Source organism: Accipiter gentilis, chromosome Z (genome assembly GCF_929443795.1).
Source record: "Accipiter gentilis chromosome Z, bAccGen1.1, whole genome shotgun sequence".
Lineage (NCBI taxonomy): Eukaryota > Metazoa > Chordata > Aves > Accipitriformes > Accipitridae > Astur > Astur gentilis.
Genome location: NC_064919.1, coordinates 87,532,533 through 87,554,121, shown reverse-complemented (window position 1 = coordinate 87,554,121; position 21,589 = coordinate 87,532,533). Strand labels below are relative to the sequence as shown.

Here is a 21,589-nt window from a genome sequence, read left to right as displayed (position 1 = left end):
TGGGGACACCACCAGTGTCCCATCCTGCTCCTGCAGCAACCTTCTGCAAAGGGAAGCACCTTCCAAGAGTTGAGACTGAAGCAACTCTTCTCTCTCAAGAAAAAGACAAAAAAACCCCCCCCAAAATACAAGGAAAGAAAAAGTGGATTGGAAGCCAAAAGCAAGACAGAAAACCAGACATCACCATCTTTCCCTTTAGGTCTGCCCAACTTTTAGAAAGGAAGATACGTTTCATTAAAATTTAAAGCAATTGAAAACCTCCCCCCCCCCCCGCCAATGCTCCACATAAATTACTCATAAAATTAAAGAACCATGCAAGAATGGCATAAAGTTACCCCAGGGTGTATTTTACGGAGCCATTATGGAAGAATACACACAAATGAGGAGGATATTAATGACTCCACAGAACACATTTTTCTAGTACTGCTTCACCCTTTCATCAAATGACAAGAAAAATTCACTACCGAGGCACTACACCGGAGATGCTTATGTTTTCTGCCTGCCCCAGCTCTCTCTTAGAGATTGATGAATATATGAAATATATATAAATACCCCTGCACCTTGCAAAACGGACACTGTCCAAACCCAAAGTGGCCATTCATTATTCTGGGGATCTTTCTGTACACACAAAATTTGGCAGAGCGAGAACGCAGACTCGGACTGAGACTTTTTTTCTACTTTAAAAAAAATATACGCAATGCTGTTGTAAACAGACGGTCGGAGAGCAGGAGCGCCATGTCCTCAGTTCATCACTGTGACAGCCGATGCAGGACAGGCTGCGGCAGAGAAGGCTCCTGATGGAGCCCCCGGCTCCCTCGTTAGATGGGATTAGCTGCGGGTCTGTTAAAAACTAGTAATTTTTCTTACATCAGTACATGATGGAAAGGGAAATCCCTGCCACGAAGGATATCGTTAAAGCAGCGTGGATAGACCTATCCCTGGGCGTGAGGAAGGAGAGAGGAAAAGTCACAGACTCAACGAACAGCCCAAGTTGGAAGGGACCTTGGAAGATCACCTGGTCCAACCGCGTGTCAACATTGCTTATTTATACTCTCCCGATGAAGAAACCAAGAGGCTTCAATGATCTGCCCAAGGCCACAGAGCCTCGGCTCCAGCCCCCCCAATTTCTTAAACGCGAGCTCAGCTTTTCCTCCGCCCAGATCCATGGCCATTTTGCACTGGAGAAAGGGGATTCTCAGCTCCCTGTTCCCCAAAACCTGACCAAACCCACTTTGGTGGGAGGTCTGTGCCTGCCCAAACTCATTGCAGGGCTCTCATTTCAGCAGGACCCTGACTATCACGAGACCATTTAGCATCATTTATAACGACAACGTTATCATCATTGGGACTGAAACCGGTACCCAAAATAGCTGAGTAGGAGCAAAGGCGGCACCCGGTGCCCTCTGAACTACTCAGCACCCAATACCGGCAGGATCCAGCCCCGCATGGGGACCCTCGCCAGCCCCAAGAGGTGACGATCTGGCACCGTCTCTGCGCTGGTGTCTAAAATGGATGGGTCCGATACAAGTCTTCAGAAAATTCAATTACTCCAGCACATGTTTATTCTGCAAACCTAATTTGCCCAGATCAACATATATGGAGTTGATTATTGCTTGATAAAATTGTCAACTTTGTGAGCTTTAAAAGACATCCCTGCCTTCCCTTGCTTTTCCATGTGAAATTTCATTGCATTAATTTTAATGGCCTTTTAATTTGCTATGTGGTTTTGGCATTTGTAGAAGAAATATATGTTAAAAGACATTGCAGTTGCAATTTTGTCTATGTCTTTTTAACGTTTCCTGTGCAACAACTTCAAAGAATATTGTCTCCACTGAAAAACTTCTAGCCAAAAAAAGCTGCCGCCGAACCCCAAAACTTTAACACCTTCTGGTGCACTTGCTTTAATGCAGCATTGATGGCAGTTTTTGCTGCTAGTTGTCTTAGCAAGAAAATTCAGGTGCAGCCAGTCATTGATTAAAAAACCAAAAACAACAAAAAAAGAAAAAACAAACCAAAACCACAAAGGGACTGATTTCTGAGGTTACATGCACCAGCCTCTAAGGGGAATTGAAAGTAATTACAAAAGCATGGATCTTGGTGACCAAAGTCACCCAAGTCTCCTATGCAAGTCAGATCACCCCCTAGCTGCTGCAAAATGGCCCACTCTCTCCACAAACCTACCCCAAATCCCTGTATTTCTGTTTCAGAATTTCCATTTTCAGGACGTTGGGGTGGGGATCACAGCTCCTCCCGGCAGCTCCCCACCTCGGGCACAACCACGGGGGGTCACAGATTTGCTCCTCGCAGCATAGCACGGGAGGGGAGAGACATATGGGGACACAGCTGGGCTTCTCTTAAGTAGGTATAATAATACTTCCCTACCTCAGAAGGATACAGTAATTAATTATTCCTTATAAAGCCCTTAAAGATGCTCGGGTAGAAGTTGAGATGTCAGTGCACACTAAATTGATTTCACTGAAAGGGAGATGATAAGAGGCGACTTTATGAGGCTGGAGTGATGCCGTCAAGTTTCTTTGGGGCACACCAACATGCCTTCCTATTCATCTCCTCTTCCACCAACTAATACACACATCAGGGAGACACGGATTTATTAGGAAACTGGTTTTAATTCATAAGGGCTGTGAAAAGAAGTGAGCTGGTCCCACAGCAGGGAACAGCTTTTAAAGCTCGGATGGACAATTTCAATCCTCCTTGCGAGAGTAGATGTGTTCCTTTATTCTCTACTACCAAGCTGCTTTAACAGCATCTTGAGGAGCCAAAATAATAACTCACAAAGTCTCCACATGTGGCATGAAAAGATTAGACATGGCTTAAGCAAGCAGGGATTTAAATCTGGACTGATAATACTGTAGTGAAATTATATACCATAAAGGCAGAGAAAAAGGGGTTGTAGTTTACCAAAAAAAAGAAGAGAGGAGTGTTAATCTGGGGACAAAAACCTTCATATAAATCCAGCCCATATATTCTGGATGATTATTTCAAAAGGCTGGAACTTGTTCTGTTGATCTTTTAAACTGATTACTGAGCAAATGTATGCACTTTTAGAAACAGGCACTGACAGACACGAATTTCAGATGTCCTTTTTCATCAGCTTTTTCTTCTTTAACAATGCCAGATTGCATAATACTTCTGCTATTTTCAAATAACGTGGAAATTCAATCTATGTGCTGCCACGTAATTTATTGTACAATACTTACAGCATGTTCTAAAAGACAGCCACATAGAGGCTGCCTGCCTCCCAGGACCAGAGAGACTTGTTTCAAAATGATAAGATAATTTGGTCAACAGTAAAAAATGAAAAGAAAAAACGGAAAGCAATATTTTCTCCATGCTCAAATTTGACACTTCAGAGAAATCTTCGAGTTATTAAATAGGAAAGATATTCCAAATGTCTACGCTGCACATTAAACAGAGCTGATAACTCCGAGCCGTGGCAGCTTCAGGCGGTAACAGCAGGGGGTAGCGGTGCCTGCTTTTCACTGGGGCTTTGCTGGGGAAAAGCATTTTCCTGACTGGAATGATATTTTACTTCTGTAAATACATATATATAAATATATATATATATTAAAAATACAAACATACACAGAAATGTGTATATGCACATTTGCGCCTGCGCGTCTAAGCAGAGATAAATTACTAATAGATAAACGATGCTGATGGTTAGTTACTTAATACCTTACTTTCAAAAGGTTCAGATCCATAAACTGACTTTCAAGATTTTTTTCCCCAAAAAGGGCTGGGACACAACCTTGCTTCTTTTTGCACATGGCAGTTGCGTAACTGCAGATAAGCGCAGTAAGCGGCAGAGCAACCTCGGAGCAGGAATTGAAGACGGATCTAAAATGCAAGGCCAGCCAGAAAAACAGAAAGCGACGTATCTCAGGTGATATTTCACTAACATCACCACTCTTGGGAGTTTGGGAATTGATGACAGGGAGTAAAAGTCACGTTTCGTGATAAACAAAGCCATAGCCACAAAAATCTCAGAATAACATCAGCTGAAGGGTCCCTTTTCCCCTTGTTCACACCATCCCTTGCCTGGCCAGGGGACACTGCGCGTGTTCTCGCTGGCCCTAACAGACACCTTTCCTGGGGGTCGGCTGAGCCGTAAAAGGAACTGAACTGTTCAAAAGCCACCTAAAGCCACCTCCGGAGGCTCGCCTTATCACAGGATTTGCTTCCAAGCTCTTCTTCTCCTCCTCCCCCCCTCCGTGGAGAGCCATTCCCACCTTCTCTACCTGCTCCCAGCAACAAGTCACCTGCGGCAATGGATCAAAAAACCACATTGCAGGGCTTTCCAGCACAGCTGTTATCTTCACATAACAAGGGGTTTTCAGACAAATACTGCCTTTCAGTTAAATTTCTGTACGTGGCAACGTGTGATGATGTACAACAGTTTCTGTTAAGCGTTAGATTTCCCACCTTATTACAGAGGGAGAGCGTATTCTGGCAGGGACTTACTGACAGAGCGTTAAAACAGCTGAGCATCCCACCTTCACCCCTACGGTTCACCAAAGCAGACCAGCACACATGAATATGAGAGACAGCACCCATCCCTGTGCTCAGAACTAGATACCGATCCCATTTTTATTCTTCTCAGTAATTAATTTTGCCATGGAAGAGCTCAAAAGGTGTTTCAATCCTCTCTCTGCAAAAGCCCCTCTTGGACCTTCCAAGTGCGAAAAACTGCAATAGCACAAACTCAACCAGAAGAAATTTCTCTTCTTTCGGGAGACCAGACGTGCGCCAATACTTACAATACAATGAGACATACAGAAAGAGAAAAGTGTTTACTGAAAGGTCGCACCTGCTCCAAAGATTTATAAAACAAAATTATGGCTAAACGTAAACAAATAGAAAATATTGCCTCTTAAACAAAAAGAAGCCAAAACGTTTACTCTAGTGGAAAGGTTTTGTATCTTTCAGTAAGTTTATCATGTTTCCTTGTAAAAACCCAACTCCTTAGGAACCGTTGCTGCCACCCACGCCAAGACCCCGGTCCTGCGCACACTCACGCTCCGGCTGCGTGGCGACCTTGACGGGCTGCGAGCTCTCTCCCGGTCCCCACTCGTTGTATGCCACCACTCGGAAGGTGTAGGTCTCCTCCGGTTTCAGGTTGCCCACGGTAAGTTGAAGTGTCCCAGACTGAGATGTGTTGACTGCCCGTTCCCTAAAAAAAACCAACAAAAACACCACCAAAAAACCCATTTTAAAATGCATTTGGATCTTAAAGCACTACTTATTTATGCAGTTGGTAGCCTGCAAGGTAGGATTCCTTATGAAACTTCAGTTTGAGGCTTGTTCGTCTATAGGGTTTTTTTTTTATTTTTACTTTAAAAAGCCTAATTCAAGTAATGGGGCCCACTGGGAATGCTGCAAGTGCTACAAAAAAAGACTGGTATTTTAATGCTTTGTAAGGTATGTCGTATATTGGTTCTTTGCCTTTCTTAATATAACAAAAAAGGGAAATTGATGGAAAGAAATCGCTATTCAATACAGGAACACATCTCTGGTACAGGAAGCGAGATGCATATTGGTCTGTAAACATCCAGCTAATAAAAACTGCGTTTGGGTCGCCCCACAAATCGAGCCCTCGGCAGTGTTGCTCCTTTTTGCAGCTGTTCCTGCAAAACCCCCGCCGCCACCCATTCTTTCGCAGGCAAAGGGACCAGGCGGAATTTTTTCTACGATGGTGCTACCACCCACCGATTTCGGAGGTCTCAAACGAAACCCTGTTTGGGGAGTTTGCACTACGCCACCCCTTGGCAAGGTGAGCTCCTCCTGAGCCGTGACACCGAGCCCAACTCTTGTCCAGCGCTAAATTAGTTTCAAGAAACACTGCAGCTCACTGTTGCCTGCATCAGCCAGCTTTCTATTTCTGCCCAACCCGGCCAGGAGTTTTTTTACCACGAGCCATGGCAAAAACCGCGATTGATACTCCTCCACCAGCTGCTCCCAGTGGCGAGTCCTGGGGTAACTGGCCGGTGGTGGTCTCCAGAGTAAAGGTACAGCCCAGACACTGGGAGGTGGCAGCCCCTGGCCAGGGAGAGGTGCAGAACATCGTCCTCCCACCGGGGCAAGAGCCATGGAATTTTTCCTGGCACCAGGAGCACCCAGAGCCGAAGGGGTATCTGCGTCCTAGCACAGGTCAAGCAAAGCTCTGCCCAGCTGGGACTTTGTGCTGCCCGGGGAGAGAAACGGCTGGTGAGAAAGAGACAGACCTAGAGTCATTAACGTGGGATTATCCGGGAAAAACACAATCCCTAAACAGTAAAGCAGGTTTTAAATTGGATGAAATCACAGTCATTTCATGGACAATCTGCAAACAGAAGTAGGTAAAATTGCTTTTGTAACTGATTTATTATGGGTGGCATGCCTCGCTCCTCTCCTTTGCTAGATGCCCTCGGAAAAGCTAACAACAACAGAAAGGTAGATTTCATGCTGCAGAAAAAAAAAAATCATTTAAGACCGAATCAACTAATTGTCAAACTTCGTGTAGGCTGCTGTGGTTCTCTGGGCTGCAACAGGCATAGCAGCAATTCAGAGAACAGAGATTATTGTTCCTTTGGGGAACGTTCCCTCAAAATGAAATTTCTCATACCAGAGAACAGCCCTGTCCTCTGAGCGCCGGGCTCCACCGTCGCTCCGGCCCTCCAGGAACTGACTGAAAAAAACTTGGGGGAACGTTCCCTGGGGATAAACGGTCGGCTTGTCCCTTAGCAGAGATGACGGGAGTTTAGACGGGAGTTTAACTCTTCTATTCCAGCAGAAAGGCTTTCCGTTGCACTCGATAACGTGAAAGGAGAGCTGCAGACGGCTGCTGCTCCCCGATGAGGACGCCGGCAGGCAGAGCCTTTGCTCTTTCTAACCGGGCAAGCTGAGCTGTGCTTGACCAACTCGCCTAATTTTATTCTCTTGCCTCTTATCTCTGGTTTCTGTTTGCATTGAAAATGGCTCCAATGGATTTGTAACCAACTGTCGGACTCTGAAAGCAGCGGTACAACCGGGGGGCCAGATGGCCCGTAACGTCTGAACTGAACAGCTACGATTTTTCCATAAACCCTTTAAGAAGCAGGAACCCACAGAAGAGAGAAAAAAATATATACCCAGTGACTTCCTACCTGCAGGATGACAGCACTGTCAGCAACTGTCTCTCATTGTATACGTCTTTTTTGTTAACAGCAAAGATGCAATAAGACCACCTTTCAATGCCAAAATAGCAGCAAAGAAGCAAGAGAAGAAAAAGGAGATGAAGCGATAGAAGAAAAACTCCAGTCAGATATCCGTTTTAATAGTTCCCTGCCACAGTGGTACTGGTGGTGATATATGTATGCAAGTCTGGAAAGGTGGAACGGTTTGTGGCATTCTTTCAATAAGTCTTTCCCCATTATTTAGTAAGAAAGAAGAGAAAAAAAAAAACCCATACACATATCTGGTGCCCCCAGCACTCACATTGCCATTGAGTGACTTCCTGAGCCGAACCAAATCTGCATTTTAGACTACAGGGGCTGAACCAGCACAACTCTCTCATCCTGCGTAGTTTGGGACATAGGTGTGAAGTGCTACGATGAGGAGTGCAATCCTGACACAGCCCATTCTGTACCTGATGCTGAGGTTGCAGAGCAACAGAAAAAAAATCCAGCCCCGCCACAGAGGCATGAGGAGACCCAGGACTGTTGTTCCTCTTCTCAGATCTGCATTTGCTGCATCACATCCCAGCCCCGGCCATTTGGAAACATCCAAGCAAGTGCTTCGATTAGACTAACGCGCTCATCTTCAAACGCAATCTCAGCAGCTTCGGTGTTCACCTTCCGTTGGATTTCAGTGGTGATACTAAAGCCCAGGACACTTCTCGGTGCAAACCAGGAGCTGTATAACCACCCAAGTACATCAGGAACCAGGATGGAACTATCTGGTTATTCTCCTGGCATAGGTTTCTGGAATTTCAGCAGGTTTCTGGAATTTCAGCACCCAGATGATCACAGACACCCAAATGGGTCCGTCTCCCTCAAACTGTCAAATCTCGGACTCCACTGGTTTTGGTTTCTGTGGCAATGTAATTGAGTCATGAGGAAAAATTATCCCTTTTGTTTAAATGGGCCACCTGCCACGGGCAGTGACGTCTTCTATGACGCCTCAAACCCTGCAGCTAGCAAGGAGAAAAAACTCCCTGAGAATACAACAGCACTACCCTCGTCTTTGTAAAATAGACGTCCAAACCAGGTCCGATGGATTCTGTAAAACACGTGGCTGTCCTCCTCCCTTGAGCTCCAGCGACCTGCCCCGCTGGCACGCGCTCAGGCTGAAGGTAGGCGAGATGAGTGGCACCCACGTACAAAAGTCCACCGTGCGCTCCTGCTTACCGGCGAGGGGTTAACGCGTTACCGATGCTGCAGGAATCATCTCAAAAGCACCAAACATCCTTGAATCAGGCACCTTTACATTTGGGGTTTTCTTTTTCAGACCCATCTGGGCCATAAATTACAGTCTAAAAATAAAAGACCTTGACTAAAGTCATCCACTTTCTTGTAAAATGGAGGCTTCGACATGTAATTTCCAGTGACTGAAGATCATGTTACATTACGGTATCAGCATGTAAAAAAAGATAATTACAGTTCCCATATATCTCTTAGGTGTGTAACAAATGCTTTTATAATGTTTCAAACACCTAATTAGTTACTTCAAGTAAGACAAGTCATGTTAATGCTCCTTGCTGTGAAATGAATACTATTAATTTTAAAATGGACGGACTTTTATTACCTTGAGTTCTTTTTTTATCTCCCATTATCATTCTCCCACAAAATAACATAAAGTCCTTGATTATAATAAGCAAACCTCAAAACTAATGTAAATAGATCATCTGGGAATGATATTTCAGAACTTCAGCTGAATTCTGAAGATAGACTTTAATCAAATATAAGTTTTTGTATTCAATTAAGTGGTCCCCTGATTCATTTCTTCAGTTGGCAACATGCAGGAAGGTAAACTGGGAGATCTATTAGCTTGTTGTGACTATCTATGCACTTATTAATTTGTTACTGAAAACAAGTTCTAGCGCATGTTCAACTAAAAATAAAACTGGTCCCAATCTTGCAAAAGAGTCCTTCGTCAGAGGGTTTTACGTTCAGCTGTAATACTGCTGATTTCCAGGGTAATTTTCTTCTTCTTTTTTTTTTTTCTTTTAAGATCAGAGCATTTAATTTCATTTATTGGGAAAAATGGTTGCTAACAGTCAGTTAAAAAAGAAGGATAACTACAAATCAGGACCCACTATTTAAGCCAACTTGACATTTCAAAGGTTGCAATCAAAAACTGAACAGTATTTTGGGCCTTTGCATCTCATCTAAAATGCTAAACAGAAATATATTACCATACAAATATTTCTCATTATTTATAAATATAGTGATTTTTTTATTGTAAATTAAATTTTAAATATAGTGACGCAAATTCTCACCAGGAAGGCAGAATTCATTTAAAACTATGCACAGGTAATTAAATATGTCTTGAGATTACATTTGAGGAGTTATTTTTTGGTTTAGAGGTAGATGAGAAGCAAATCGGCGAAAATAAACAATGTCTCTTTCTTTGTGGTGACTAATATGCTACCGCATAAATATCAAATGCCTGCCTGAATCAATGCTTGCTCATTGAGAAGCAAACCAGCAGAGACAGAGGAAAAGAGGGAACAAACAGTGAGGCTGAGAGCAAACCCGAATATCAAAATCAGATCAAAATTTGAACCTGCCTGTGGATTGAAATATCGAATCCGGCCCATTTTGCAAACGCTCAGAACAAAAAATTGCTACTTTGAATCAGTTTTCAATTAAACGTGAACAACATCCAGATACAAATGCTGTTGGTTCGGAAGGGGTTTAAAGATGGAAATGGATCCAATGCTTCCCACCTGAAGACCGCCTCTAGCTAAAAAAAAATAACAATTCATTAAAATTAAAGCTTCAACAGCACATGGATGTGAGAGATGCCGGAGCATCAGCAGCACCCAAGGACAGCCCCGTTCCCAAGAGCTCACCATCTGGGCAGCATCCCAGCAGTAAAATGGGAAAGAAATCAAAAAGGCAGAGATTTACCCATTACATTGGTAAACTCTGCATTTTTAATCTTTCGGATGACCTTTTACTTGCATATAAAATGGGGGGGGGGGGGGGGGGGGGGAGGGTCAGTGAGCTTATAACATCAGATGAAACCTAAATGAGCTCCATTCTCTTCTGGGACACTTCTCCTGTGAGGCAGGATGGATTTTTATGGTCTTTGTGAGCGTGTACATGTCTATACCTTGAAGAGTGATAGCCACTGAAATGCATGCATTATATTCTACTGTTATATTCCACTACATTTTAACAGAAAATAAGCACAATCAAATGTACGCTACAAGTTACGTATCTACTAACAGATCCTATACACATAATCCTCTATTTCTGCTTGTTTTTTCGTCAACAGTCTGCTCGATCAGCGCATGTTATAGAATATCTCACTTTTAAACCCAAACTTTTACCTCGACCAGAAGCTTCCCTAGCTGCAGGTGTATTGGTTGGCTGTTTATTTATTTCCTAATAGATTGAAGGTTTGTTTTATCCTTTCCCGAAAAACATGCCTTTTAACTTTAAGTGCTCTTTCCAATCATCCTTATCAGCAAGCAAACCCATTTGATCCCACGCAGGATGCCCAGCTGAGCATGAAGATTAAAGAGCATCCCATCAGAAGGGCTCTGGTGATTACGCTACGGCAATAAGTGCAATCACTTCCAAAAGGGGTTTCTTTGAAAGGGCTGAGCTGAAAAACCCATATGAGAGAGTTCAAAACACGGGAGGCTGTTTTTCCGGACGGTCCCTGAAATGGCCGGGCGCCCTGTGGGTCGTGTTGGCCGCGGTGATGCTGCCAGATGTCACGCAAATCCTCCCTGCTCTCGAAGCCGGGAAGATCGCCTTACTCCAGACTTACAGTAATTTCTCTGACAATTCCTTTGCATCCCTGAGGTTAATGTCAAATCCAATACTTATTTTCGTAAACAGAAAAATAGCTCTTTTGTAAAAATAATGAGCAAACAATAAACAACTCAAAAATTCCGTGGACGCTTTTTCCTTTAAGGAAAACTACATCAATTTTATCTCGCAGTTTGTCTGAAAGTTTGCAAGGCTACAGGTGCATATTCAAAAGTTGTAAACTGGAGGTGGTAGTTTGAGTCTTTTGCTGGCAGGAACGTAATAGAATATTTATTTTGTCTATTTATTTGTTTAGTTATTTTAACACAGAGCCCACAGTCTTCTGCAGAAGACTCTTTAACAAGGCGTGCATCTAGTTGGGAATGGGACTAAGGCAGCCTTCTGGGACTCAGGACTTTGAGCAGCAACATGGAAATTCTGGAAGAAAAAATATTTTGAAGTATAAGGGAATCTGGGGTGAGCTCTCTTTACATCTTTTTTAATCTCAGAAACACCATTGTTTAAAGGCCTTATATAAGAATATTAGGATTTTCACTTCACTGCAGAACTAAAAGGCTGAGTTAGAATACGACTCAGTCCAGTTGTGTGTGGCAGCTCTGACGTTTTTAAGACACTTCAAATAAATGGGATGAGATTACAACAGTGCCCTCCGGCATCGCCCCGACACGGGCGCTTCACGCCCATCCACAAATCTCAGTGCGCTTTATGAACAAAAGGAGATGAGAACCCCCACGCACAGATGCACAGCACAGGGCCCTGCTCCGTTATTACTGGTGGCGATGGCTGCAGACAAATGTTAGGACCCAGATGTGCAAAAATATTTCATTCAGCCGTGTGAACCCCGATTTGGTACCCAAACAGGGAGCGACAAGGGAGCCGCTGAGCATCCTCACTTCCCACTCAACTCCTTCATCGCTCTTTTTGCATCAGTTACTTTTCTAAGGCCAATTAATCCCCTCCCCGAGTGCCTTACAACCTTCAGTATAACCCTTCCCGATGCCCCAGCGAGGCGTCGTTCTCATTTCATACACACTAGTCACAACCGGAGACTCGATCTGAGGCAGGATGGAGATCGGAGCCCTGACCCTCTGTCTCACCCTGCTCCTGTCTCTCCCTCTCTGCTCCCACAGTCAGGCTCAGAGGGATTTGTGGAAGGGGAGATGCCCGTGTCCGACCCGTGACCCAAACCCAACAAGCCTGGCTCCTACCCCGTGTTTTTGCCACAAACTCGCCCCCCTGCCTAGGTGCCGTTTATCCCACAAGTGACACCCTGCTGCAGAAGATGCTTGCCTGCAGCACCGGCCTCAGAAATGCCAACTTGAATTTAAGAGTTCTCTTTCACAGAGAGAGAGAGAGAGAGCGCGTTTCACACTCTCATCCCAAGTGCTTTGGGTGTTGTGTCCTTTCAGGCTGCTCAGCCGGACCAGATGGATACACGTCTCTATTTAGGAGCGTCTGCCTCTTGCAGCAGGTACCGCTGCTGGAGCTATCAATGTCTACAAGCATTGAAACAAATTAAAAAACAAACCCTTTTATATAGAATCACAGAATCATTTAGGTTGGAAAGGACCTTTAAAATCATCAGGTCCAACCATTAACCTAACACTGCCAAGTCCACCACTAAACTATGTCCCTAAGCGCCACGTCTATATGTCTTTTAAATACCTCCAGGGAGGGTTACTCCACCACTTCCCTACGCAGCCTGTTCCAGTGCTTTGACAACCTTTTGGGTGAAGAAATGGCTATATAGCTATAAAAGAAAGCTGGCCCTTGCTGGAGATTAAGATGAGAAATTTGCGAACGTCCAGCCGGGGCAGGAAATTTTGCCTGCGAGACCGAGCCCCTTCGGATGAAGGATAAGCCCACACTGCGGCAGAGGGGAGCTCCCTTTGATAACTGTGGGGTCCCACTTCTTTAGCTCTCATGAATCCAATACAGGTCTGCCCATTTTTCAATTAAATATAGGTTCTTATTCAAGTCCCCTCAGAAGCTGAGCTGCCATCAGCACCCACGCAAGTACTAGTCACCAGCCGGCAGCTGAAGTGTATCGTAAGCGCAGCGAAATACAGGACAGGATACTTCAAGTCAGTTCTTCATAACGATGTACAGGAAGAGAAAAACACAAGGTTTTTCTCAGGCATAAAATCATTTATGAAGTTAGGAAAATAAAACAAACCCCAAGTAAATGCGCAGTACCTTTTCGAGTGTGAAATGAACACACACGATGAGGAATCATGCGAACGCCAAACAATCTATAGTGCCATTATCACCGAAGAGCTCTCTGCTCTGCAGCTCTAACCCACGAGGCTAGAACGGCCCAGGCTGGTCCATTTATTTGCAATCACGTAAAATCTTCGCAACCCACTCCCTGGCTGTTTTCAAGGTCTTAAACCGTTTGCACTGCTCTAAAAGCACTCCTTCTCTCCGGCTGATTAGGGCTCAACAAATTCACCTCTCCCAGCGATGCAAACAACACTCGAGCCCGTGTCTTCAGAGGAAGATGAACGGTAAAATATGGAGCTAACAATACTTTATGTTAGACGGTCAAGTAATAGCTGGAGGAGGTAAGATCCATAGACATCGTTGCCAACGCAAACGGCCCTTCGTGCCAAGACAACGAGCGCTGTTATATAAATGTTGATATGTCATCTATAAAACTATAAGGCAACGAAAGGCAGTTCTAGCTTCACGCTTCTTTAACCACGGGGAGAAGAACACAAGGTTGAGAACCATTTGCAAGATACCTGGGAAGACCTCAGACCCTCGTAGGGCCATCCCCCCCATCCAGAGGAGACCCACGCTCCGTTGACACCTACCTGTTGACGCCATCCCTGGAGAAGAAGACCGTGTACGTCTGGACGCTGCCTCTGGCTTCTGCGGGCGGGCGCCAGCTGAGACGGACAAATCGGCTGGAGACCAAAACAGGGACCACATCTCGGGGGGCAGAGGGGAGGACACTGGAACTTGGGACAGCTGGAGGGGAAGGAGAGGAGTCAGTCAGAGAGGCCGGTGGCACGGGGGTATCGGGGCGAGCGGGAGGTGCCGTGGTGGTCACGGCTGAGGTGTTAGGGAACAAAGGGCCAAGGTGGCACGGAATAAACGTGAATAAAATGACAGGGGATGAGAGAGAGAAAAAAAAAAACTAACGGTAAAATCGCACCTTAAAATACACCGTCCTGAACCATCGTCTAAAGCGAACAGCAACACGCAAAACTCGAGTAGGCTACTTCCATGGGATAACTGGAAATTATTTCTTGCACGAGCGATCAGTACGACATGTTCCTTTGTTCGCTCCTATTTCACTGGTTTTGTCTCTTGTGCCCCAAGCAGCAGAAGTATTTCACCTCCTAAGCCAGCAGTACCTGACCACTCAAAGCCTGAAGCCTACGAACCGATGGGTTTGGGAAGAGCAGAAACTAAGTAGGGTGCTTCGGCACACGACTTTAGGTAGTTGCATCGAAGTGGGATAAAACGAAAAGACGAGACAGTGAAACTTGGTATTATCACCGCTCCCCACGGAAAAGCGTTCAGACTATGTGCAGAACCAAGAAATGCCTAAACTGCAGATTCAAGCAGTAAAATTCATTTTAAAACAGTACATATTTATAGAGTTTAAGGGCTTGGTTGTTGCCAACGAAATCTATGTGAAAGCTGACCTGCCAACATAAATAAAATAAAAAAAAAATATTTTTTTTTTTTTACGGTACTTTAAATGATAAGCTGGCTCTAGATTTAGTACATGCACCTTATGGAGGATCCAGTCACCTAACTTTCTCCAAGAGCAAACATGATGTATAAGGTCCGATTTCATGAGCCATACTAGCCTTGAATAGCAGGATTTCACCATTGGTATTGAACCAAAAAGCAATTTATTTTTCTTCATTCTTGCCAATCTTTTTTGGTCATTCCCTACGCATATATTGTGAACTATATTAGTAGCATTAATCTACTGTGAGAGCATTAACAGTGTTGTATTATCTAAACAGCTTATGAAGAACAGCTTCATGTAAAAAGCATGACGCTCACTGAATACTAACTTAGCATTTTCTGATATTATCCCTAAATTATTATTAAAAGCCATTAATATTGCTATTATTAATAACAAACATTATTACCTCTTATTGTGATCAATCCAAAACCAGAGGGAATTAGGGAATTTCCCAGTGGCATTTCCAGAGCAATGATGTGTTGAAAGAAAATAATAAGTCATAGTCTCAGCTCTTTTGGCTGCAAAGTTGTGATCCATTATTTGCACTGAGATTGTGTTTAGCGTCCTTAGTCATGGGCCACTGATCTAAATAATGTGCAAACACAAGGCTAAAGTATAATTCTGTGTACATTTATATTACGACGACGCGACTATTTTGCTTCGTGATCAGAGCAAGCAGATTTGGGTTTCTGGTCTATCCTATATGTTGACTCATGTATTATAAGTGCATTGTCATCTTCTAAAGAGGGCTGCGGTAGGTAAACACCTCTAGATAAGTACCAAAGGCAAGACTGGAAAAAAAACCCAAACCACAGAACACACAGACAAACCTGTGAGGCTTTTCCAGTTGAGTTCTGGTACTTAAAACCCAGCAATTCAGAAACATCCCCATTATTAACTACTTTGGCACCTGAGGGGCTGTAGAAACTCCGAGTTTTCCCCCGAAACGCCCCGGTCCATGGTCCCTCCACCAAATATCCATCCTCCCGGTAGAGCATGGCAGTCTGGCACCTCTCTTCCATCAAAACCCATTTAGTATTCAGAAACTTGCGCCATGATCAGCCCCGAGTCCAGACACGTAACATTTAGGTGACTATGCGTACGCGACTACATATATATGGGCGTCTAATCTCCCCCACAGAAAATGAGGACATCTACCCAGCACAGCTGATGGAGCCCATAGAGCTACTCAAACTCCCAAACAGCGTCTACCTTTAAACATGCTGAATAAGTATCCAAAATCCGGAGGCGAATCCATACCCTTCGTGACCTCATGCCTGTGGATGCGGCGGCGGCTGACCCGTTAGGTGCCAACTTAGTGAAATAACAGCGAAAAAATGCAGGGAAAAGCGGCAAGATTGGGACTAAAGCTCCAGTCCACTAAGCATGTATTTTACTCTGGCTTTCAGTAAACTGTGTAGAGCTATCACTGACAAAAGCAATTTCACTTTTATTGTTGCTAGCAGTGAATAGCAAACATATACAGTAGAATAGTACAATACGGCGAGACATATAACCTGAAATTATCTCAGCAAGTAATGTCTGAAATCCTTCAATCTTTCATATGACTACACAAGATCAATCCACCATTGGTTAAACCATCTTCATCAGAGTCTGACAGGCTCCGATTTTAGCCTGATGTGGTTTATATTAACTCCTCATGAAGTGCATCTTTCTCTGCTCTTGTGGCAGTGTGAATAATCACCTAGCTCTGTACAAAGCCAGCATAAAACCGGATTGATTAATTTTCCATAAGTGTAAATGACTATACAATCAACAGAGAAGGTCTGAATACAGGTCTGATAGGAACTGATCTTCGTGTTTCCATTTCGGAAGCCAAATGGAGCCCCTCAAATTCAGACCCAACCCCCCTGTTATTTTTAATCCAGAATCAGCTGTGATTTGGGGACCTTATTATTATTTTGCCAGTAGGACCTGTCTTTGCACTCCTAAAGCAAATGTTCTTCAAAAAATGCAGAAATAGGTTTGGTGTAGATGTCTGGCACCTGCTTGTTTACAGCCTTTCTTGGTAAAATAGAGAGCAGTTACAAAACATGCACAATTTAGGGGTTTTAAAACAACTAAAAGCATAACATCGTGCGTGACATCCGCTTTCACCACTGCTTCCCACACACAGCAGTCATGGGCTGTCTCTAATTAAAAATAATAGGAATACAAGACCTAGTTCACAGAGACGGGTTTTTTTTTTTTAATACTTGTCATAGGTTGGTTTGTTTTTTGGGGTTTTTAACATATATGTGCACGTCTACAGGCAGGTGGGGAGAGGAGATCCTGTCAGCAGCAGCTGTCTACCCTTTCGATGGTGTTTGTAGAGACCAGCAAAACTTATGTGGGATATACAAGAAGAGACGATGAATGAATGAAAAAAACCCCAACAACCTTGTAATTATATCCCACAAGGGATTTGCTATCAAGAAGATATAACATTATTATTGCTAAGCAGAGGTGGCAATAGATGGCATGGGTTTATTCATGAGCCTCTCCTGGTAAAAGACGTGGGTACAAATGCTCTAAATCTGAGTTATAAAACATCTCATGTTCTCACTTGAGTGCTCACAGGGACTATATACACACACACACACACACACCCCGCTCCAGAGACTATAGATACATAGATATATACACACACCCCCGCTCCAGAGACCATAGATAGATATATACACCCACACCCCACTCCAGACCTCAGCACAGTTTTTGTACCTCTGTACAAAAAAAATATTCATTTGCTTTTTTTATTTAAAAAAAGAAAAAAAAGAAAAAACCCAAAACATACTTACCAAGTTGACAGAAAAGGGAAAGAAGTTTAAGGAAAAAAGTTCTAAGTTTAAGGTGAAAAATAAGTTGGCAAGTTACTGTGCATACAGAAAATGTTGCTCTTGGATGTCAGTAATATTGATATAAACGCTATCCTGGTAATCTGCATTGAGGCACGAGTTCTGAACTGAGAAAACGAGTGTGACTTTTCTGCTACTGAGAAAGATGAGTTTGACTTTTCTGCTTTTAAAGCAATTAATATTTGCACGGTTTTAGTCATCGTGTTTAAGTCACATAGAAAATTTAAGCCTGTTATACACATAACATGTTGCCACACGCCTAAATTAAAAATTACACTCGTTTTTCAGGGGGATAAATTAATACAGAAAGAGATTGGGCTATATATAGGATCTATCTATATATCAAAGTAAGTGTTGATTTTCATGATGCTATCCATTTAGCGTTGTTTTTTTTTGAAATTATAACCTTACCTAAGCAAAGACTACTCAAGCAACTGCCACTGTTTTACACTTAGAGTCTGTTAAAATAAGAACATCTACTATAGGCTATCTATACTTTTAAAATACTGTAAATTAGAGCTTGCTGATAAGATTTGAAACTCGATACTTTTTCAGCAAAAATGAAAAAATTATCACACTTGCAATCTTCAACCTCCTGCTGCAAATCACACTTTTCCTACATATCCCACATGCCCTGATGCCAAAATGACATTTCAAGACATCAAATGAAAATTTTCAGCCAAGACACTACCTTAAAATATTTTTTATGCCTTCTAACAACTATTTCAATTCCTTAATTTGATTTTTTTTGAATATAGAGATGAATTTTTTATCTGTTTTCATTTTAAAAGACTTTTGAAAATTTCACTGAATGTATTTAAACATAAAAGGAACATTCAGGCTTTAAGTTAAACATTTCATTTCAGAAAAAAAAAAGATGTTTTATTCAAGTTAAAATATAAACCTTTTGGATTAATTCAAGTCTCTTCCCCACGCTCCCCCGCCATATTTTCCTTGGCTTTAGCACTTTAAATCAGTTATTCGTACAGCATGAATTTCAAGTATGACATAAGAACATGAATCTGTTCTCATCTCCAAATCCTCAGTGTTAAAAGGAAAAGCAATTTGCATGGAATTTTAATTCCAGAAATAACATCAAATACGTGCTTATTGTCTGGTGTTGCTCAGTACGGCCACAGCCTGGTCAATCCAGTCTTTTGTTACACTTCTGCATTCAGAGAATTTAGTCTTTTTTTTAAATTTTTTTTTTTTTAATTCAGAACCTTTTTGACCTATCTCACACCTTTTGTAGAGCAAACTGCGAAAGTTATAAGTGAGAAAAAAAGCTCACCGCAGGAGTATCTGTAACTCAAGAGATGCTGCACATGTAACACCTAGCACCTGAAAAAGCGAGGCACTCTTCCAGTAAAATACCCTTAAATAGGAAGATCTATAATAGATATCAATTTTGGAGGATTCGTCAGTTTTTTAGAACACAGACCCTTTTGAAAGAATCGTTCCCATTTCATTCTACAGAATGCACTTTTATTTTAACAGGGCTATGCCATTCACTGGCAGAACTGCAGGCAGCTCAAGAAGCTCAGGGGTCGACAATCATTCCTGGGGGAAAACCTCAGAGACGGTTTACAGATCCACGGCTGGCACCCCCATGGCAACGATGGACTAAAAAAATTAATTAGAATTTTTATTAAATTTTAAAGAGGGGATTCAAAAGCACTCCTAATTTGTGTTCTTGAAAAAAAATAAAAATCAATCTTCATGTACATTAGAGAAAGAAACAGAACAGCTCTAAACAAAACAAAGTTGGGGTGTAGAGCATGAGTTGCCTAATTTTACCTTGCACTGGCTATCACAACTACGAATTTGCAATTATATTAAACTTGTAACAGATCACTAATTGTTTCCGATTTAATAGACCACACCATGGATCTGCAGATGAGAGGAGCTCTATTTTTGCACGGTGTTACTTTTAACACTGAAAGATTCATTTTTTATGCACTCGGAATATAAAAGCAATCCATGACTCGCACATTCCAGATACCCCCATTCCCCAGGCTGGGAATGTAACCAGGAGCTGTTTTGCTCCAGATCGAGGAAAATAACCAAGGCTGGAGGGTTTGTGCCACTAAAGAGCGTGGTTTCGGTATGAGGACGTACCCTCTGATGTAGGGATCCTGGGGCCTGAAGCTCCTCCGTCTGGAGGCATCACCCATGCTAAGCCATCAAGCACGTGCCTTGAGAGGGGAATGCAAGGAAAAATTCTGCATTTCACATGGGTAGTTAAAAATTCCATCTGAAGTTTCATGATGGAATGATGGATTTCACCACCCGTCCTCCAGGCTGCTTCTAAAACCCAACGCTAACCTGCAGTGGGAAGACGTTCCCCGGGAAAGCCCTGGGACGTGGATCCAGGAGCTCTCACCGTCCCACTTTAAGTGATTAAATGGGTGAGAACTGGTGAAACAGAGAAACAAGAACCAAATTAATCAGAGTGTTTTGGGCTGATCATGAAATAATTAAATTTTGGTCTTGTTTCCAACAGCTACGAAAAAAGCAGATGTTCTACCAGATAACCTTTACAGAGATATGAAATGGGTGTAATTTACTGTCCCAAATAAGTATCAGATTGGACAAGTTACCGGTAGCTCATTACTTAAGGTCAAACAAAACGCTCCTTTCTGCACAAGCAACTCCTATTACATTTCCTGGGGACCACTTACACAATTCGGCCTTTCCAGTTTCCATCCAGCCAATTAATCATACAACACAGTTTCAAAGCACCACATTCCAAAAGCATTTCTTCAGGCGTTGCGTGCTCAAATCCATCCTCCAAACGCCAGCAGAGATCACGTTGGCACAGCTCATATGCGAGCGCGCCCATCTACAGTTGATGTGTTCACACACATCAGGTTTTACCAACGACACGGAGCACATGCCAGGATGTCAGGGTACGTCAGCATATGTTTAGAGATTTTCAGCCCATATGCAGTGATACTAATTTACCAAATAAAAGATCTGTCCTCGTTGCCATACATACTTCCTCCCTTCTGGCTTCTTGCACAGTAATTCATTATTACTTGGTGCCATAATGATGTTCTTAGAAACAAGTCATGCAGTACTAATTTTTATTATGCCTCTTTTATGACATTACGAACCTTGCTATAAATCACTGAAGTTCATGTGTGTCAACAACGCCTGATGTTACTGTACGAGGAATTCACTCCTGACTCAGCACCTCGCAGGATTAGGCCACTAGCGCTTTGGAAACGGCACACGCATATCTGAAATACAAAATCTCACAGAGACGGGGGAGATTTTGATAGTTTCACTCTATGCAATAACAACCACGTCGGAAGCTAAATACACACTAGCGCTTCTCTTTTCTCTCCAGCCTCATTTTCTCAAATACAGGCAAGAAGGATAACAGCTTTAATTGCCGAGTTGCGATAGCGGGAGGACGGAGGCTAGTTATCTTCTGGACGGCGTGACCTGAAACCACTAAACGGGGACACCTCCACGAAAAGCAAGCCAGCGCATCTCCTCCTACACGCTCCTCTTGATAGGGAGGTGCTGCTCAGGCTCACAGAGGAGCACGCAGGATCTGCCCCCAGGATGGAGCATGAGATTTTGCAGCTGCAACCACAGTTAGTGAAGGAAAAAAACGCCCAGAGGGCCCCACCACAAAACCCAGCACCAACAGACCCTTCCTCAGCCCCGTGGAACTCGGGATATCTGAACCGCCCCCTAGCCCACCCTTGCAAACCAGCCGTGCTATTCTATTTTATTTTCTGCTCGCCGCTGCAACATCTGACCACCTTTCAGTAGCGGGTGGAAAACCAAGATGAACGCGCATCACGCGTTTTACTCTTTCAACCTCCAGCCCTGTTTTATGTGTGGACAGGCACTGGAAGACAGAGGAAGAAGACGACCACATCGCACCTTCTCTTCTCCCGGAGAAGAGTCAGCAGCTTTCATTTCTTCCTCCTTTTCCATGGGGGAGAGCCCCTGAAGGGGTGACAAAGGCATATGGAAGAGAAGGATAAATGGCTGGGAAACGGGATGCCTGCTGCAAGATCTGAAAG

At 43.3% G+C, this 21,589-nt stretch overlaps 1 protein-coding gene across 1 annotated transcript in view; it reads right to left on the bottom strand.

Moving 5' to 3' along the window:
• The window catches only part of DCC (DCC netrin 1 receptor), a 572,354-nt gene that overhangs the window by 159,336 nt on the left and 391,429 nt on the right, over positions 1-21,589 (bottom strand). Inside the window, exons 8-9 of the mRNA XM_049794299.1 lie at positions 13,799-13,955; positions 5,037-5,191 (exon numbers count right to left, since the gene is read on the bottom strand). Of these exons, the coding sequence (XP_049650256.1) occupies positions 5,037-5,191; positions 13,799-13,955 (312 nt within the window). The remainder of the gene's footprint in view (positions 1-5,036; positions 5,192-13,798; positions 13,956-21,589) is intronic.